The following is a 4442-nucleotide window of genomic DNA, read 5'->3' on the forward strand; positions in this document are numbered from 1 at the left end:
GCTTCTGGGGCGCGGGGAAGAAAAAAAACCCAGTCGGACCCAGGAGATGTAAATAGCGCACACAAATGCCCACACAAACTTCATTTTATGGACAGAAAGACCTAAAAATCAGAGGGCGACGGGGAGAGCTGCACGGAAGCATTCACCACAAGCACAGGTACGAGAGTAATGAAAACTGACACTTCCTGAGCAACTCTCAGCCATCTGAATAAAAAATTCCTGTATCTTGTAGGAGACTAATAGCAAAGTGCTGCCTGAGTTTAACCAGACCATAAGGACTAGGGGCCGGTTAGCTCAGTCCGTTGAGCATGGTGCTGATAACACCAAGTTTGCCGGCTTAATTCCAGTTTGGTCCCCAGGTGTTGCCTGATCTAGTTGAGAGGCGTCCCTGCCCACGACAGGGAGGCTGGATTAAATGATCTCTAAGGTCCCTTCCAGCCTAGGCCATTCTATGATTCTCTGACTAGTGGTCTTGACTACTTACCCTCACCAATGCCATTCACACCTTAAATGGCACACCCCCACCGCCCCTTGTATTAACACCCTGGCAGCTTCCTGCACGAGGGCAGTCCCTTTGCTCACACCTCTGACAAATCCAGAACCCTCATCCTCGTCTTACCCAGTTTTGTAACTTAGAAAGTTTCCAGAGGGGGTTGGAGGCAGAGAAAGCAAATCAACCAGTTCAACAGTTGAATTTTTAATCAATGCAAACCAGATGACCCATGCCCAAGTGACAGAACCATCCTTAAAAAACAATTCTAGTATTACTCCTCTATTTGACCTATCTGTTGCTCGCGGGTTGGTGGGTTTTTTTCCTCCCTACAGTTTTGAAAACAAGAAGCTTGAAAAGTTAATTATGTCCCTTGAAAAAGTCTTGCTAAACAGATAGATATGTGCATGCTGCATAGCATAGACACACAGGTGTCTGCTGCCCTGTGGAAAGGTTCTGAGGCACAAATTAAAAATGGAGTAGTGGCTCACAGGATGTCTTCAGTTTTGCTTCTGAGAAAGCAACCAAAATCTACCTTGTGCAGTAGGGTACAGAAGAATGATGCTTCTGCAGATCCTGTGAGAAGCAGGAGGACAACCTCATTACTACCACCACTGTGGTCCCAACTAGACAGAGCAGTGGGAAGAGTGCACTGTCCCCCTTGTATACATTAAATGCAAGGTTCACATCCAAAGCTGTTAAGACAATTCTCCTCACAAGATCCCAACTCAGGTTTAAAAGTAACTGCAAGCAGTTGGGGAGTAAACTCTGAATACCTCTAAAATGTTCCCAGAACCTGATGAGGTAGCCAAATAGAGGGCTAGGTAAGAATATCACTGCCAGGACTGAAATCTCTGAACAGTCCTTTAACTTTACGATGTTCCACAAAGCAGCCTGCCCTTCCCTGCTCTTGCATTCTGGCTGTGACTGGGCTGCCTTTCACATACAATCCATCTACACACATTTGTCCTGCTTTCAGTGCTTTTTCTTCACATAGCAGAGAAATACTGCTTGTGCTTTCGATGATCACTCATGGAAGACACTTTCTACACAAAAGAAAGTTGATTATTAAGTTAAGCTCATTAAGAGAGGTAGGTTCTCTCCCCACCCCCAATACCCTCCAACAACCAAATTGAAAACATAAAACCATGAATACTTAACAGATCAGCACACACATTAGACAGAACTGTTTGTCCTAAAAGCTGATCTCAGAAGCTGCCAATTTCCACAAATGAGAGGTTCTCTATATGCCATGAGCCACACTAAAACAACCCACAAACCTGTTATGCATTAGGAATGTGTATCAGAAATACAATATTAGAAATACTAGAAGCATGTTAGAAAATGCACAGAGTCACATACTAGAAGTGAAATCTGATGGAGGCAGCTGAGCCTTTCTGTCTCCAAATGGTTATCATTCTCAGGTTTTCTCCCACTATAGCTGCTACTTATCAAGTTTCACAATTTTAACATAACAGACAATTATTATAGTGATCTACAATAAGCAACTGTATGTATACATAAATAAGTACAGGCAAGACATGGACCTGTTAGAGAAGGGCCACAAAGATGATCAGAGGGCTGAAGCACATATCCTATGAGGACAGGCTGAGAGAGTTGGGGTTCTTCAGCCTGGAGGTTCTGCAAAGATCTTACAGTGGCCTTCCAGTACTTAAAGGGAGTTTATAAGAACAGTGGAGAGAGACGTTTCTTAGGGCTTGATGCGATAGAACAAGGGGTAAGCGTTTTAAACTAAAAGAGGGTAGATTCAGACTTGATAGAAGGAAGAAATTTTTTGTGATGAGGATGGTGAAACACTGGAACCGGTTGCCCAGTGAGGTGGTAGAAGCCCCATTCCTGAAACCACTCAAGGTCAGGCTTGATGGGGCTCTGAGGAACCTGATGTAGTTAAAGATGTTCCTGCTTATTGCAGGGGGTTGGACTAGATGACGTTTAAAGGTCCCTTCCAACCCAAACCATTTTATGATTCTGTATACATGCTGTAAAATACAGCTGCTATGCTATGGCTTTGCTATACCGTCTTTTCAGAACTGTTCTGCATTTTAGCAGGTAAAACACTCCCATTCAGTGAATGATTTTGTAACCTACCATTATTTCATTAGAACACGCTTCCAACAAATAGTTTCCCACCTGCTGTCTACAGATTCCTCTGAGCCTGCAGACTGTTTTAAAGGGCTTCTAAAAATTAGAGGAAAGCAAGACTGCCTGAAATTCACTGTAAAAAGGGATGGACTTTTACTGATAAAGGTTAGAGGTCTGTAAATAAAGACAGGCCAAAATCTTCAAATCTTAAGAAGTTCTAGGTAAGAGAGTTCATCATAGAGATTTGAGGATTATTAACATATTTTAACACAGGTTTCTGCTGCAGAGAGTAATGCAACGCCACTAGTATTTCTATGCATACATGTAAAAAAACCATACACAGATCTTTAAAGAGCAGAAAAACAATTACAAACATTTGAAGTGTCTTCTGTATCATGTAAGGTACAAGAGCTTTGTTCCTGCATCTAACAGCCAGAACTTTTTCAGCTTCTTTTGGTTTTGTTACATTTCAGTGGCACAACGGACCTCAGGAACAGAGGAAGAATCCACTGCAACATGAGACTCACCTGCACTCTGCTAATCCTGGAAGCGTTCTGCATGACACCTTTCCTCTGCCATAGCCAAATTGATCCACTAGCTCTTGGGCGAGCAGACCCCCAGTGCTGGGAATCATCCTCAGCTGTCTTACTGGAGATGAGGAAGCCTCGCATTTCTGACTCTGTCAGTGGCTTTTGGGACTTCATGATCTTCCTGAAATCATCAGAGAACTTGAAACATGGGGCTCTATTCTGGGACCTGGCTCAGCTCTTCTGGGATATCTATGTGGACTGCGTGCTCTCCAGAACACATGGCCTAGGAAGAAGGCAGCTAGCAGAAACCGAACAGAAGATTGCTACTCTACACTCTCAGTTCATGGGGAGAAACCGAGGTTACTACTCCTTTAATATATGTCTCACGGGCCATGACTAGAGCCTGGTAGGAAGGAAGAGAGATGTGGGCTTATTGTGATATATGGTAATAGTACAAAAACAGAGGACAGCGCTGCACAACTGCTCCCCACTGCCCCCAATCCAGTACAGAGCTATATTTACATTCAAAGTGATCTCAGTAAAAATTTGACCTCCAAATAATCTGAACTCTAAGGACATCTTTCAAGTTTCAGTTTGGTGAGGGAGTAGGGGCAGCAAAAAGTGAAACATATGAGGATTCAAACACAGGGGGCCAGTTAGCTCAGTCAGTTGAGCGTGGCGCTAACAACGTGAAAGTTGGAGGTTCGATTCCTGTTCGGTCCCCGTGTGTTGCCTGATCGAGTCGAGAGGTGGCGTCCCTGGTGACAGGGAGGCTGGATTAAAATGGTCGCTAAGGTCCCTTCCAGCCTAGGCCATTCTATGATTCTATGATAGAAGGTAGCTCAACAACTGAACATAAAAAGATATTCTTCCACACCAGCATTTTTAGCACTATTCTGCCATGAACAGGGTAGTTCTGAGTTCCTCATTCCAAGAGGTTCGTCACCCCAGGAGTGCGCGACAGTGGTGCTGCTGGGGAAAATGGCAGTCCTTCAGCAGAAGACTAAGCATACATTTACTTGCCATCTAGTAGTCAGCCACTAGATATTTACTATTTCCGTGCTGGTAACTTTGCCAACACACAATAGAAACAGGTCTAGGACTCAGATACTTGCAGGCTTTCAGGCACAGCTACAGCTTCAGAAGGAACACTACCCACACACATTAAATGCTGCAATTCCTAATCTCAGTTGCCAGTCCCAGAACTGAATCCCCAGGCTTAAAGTAAGTGTTTCCATATGGGGTAAGGTGAGAGCTGGCACCTCGCAGCAGGATCCGCAAAAGGTAGCATGTCACTTAGCCCCCCCATCCTCAGCAGG

General features: G+C 44.3%; 1 protein-coding gene across 1 annotated transcript in view; it reads left to right on the forward strand.

Annotated features, from left to right (window-relative positions):
* Nucleotides 1-3091: 3091 nt before the first annotated feature.
* The window catches only part of LOC104273806, a 4893-nt gene continuing 3542 nt past the window's right edge, over nt 3092-4442 (forward strand). Inside the window, exon 1 of the mRNA XM_009869247.1 lies at nt 3092-3482. Coding sequence (XP_009867549.1) covers nt 3110-3482 — 373 coding nt within the window. The 5' untranslated portion in view covers nt 3092-3109. The remainder of the gene's footprint in view (nt 3483-4442) is intronic.

This window comes from Apaloderma vittatum, unplaced genomic scaffold (assembly GCF_000703405.1).
Source record: "Apaloderma vittatum isolate BGI_N311 unplaced genomic scaffold, ASM70340v1 scaffold17545, whole genome shotgun sequence".
Lineage (NCBI taxonomy): Eukaryota > Metazoa > Chordata > Aves > Trogoniformes > Trogonidae > Apaloderma > Apaloderma vittatum.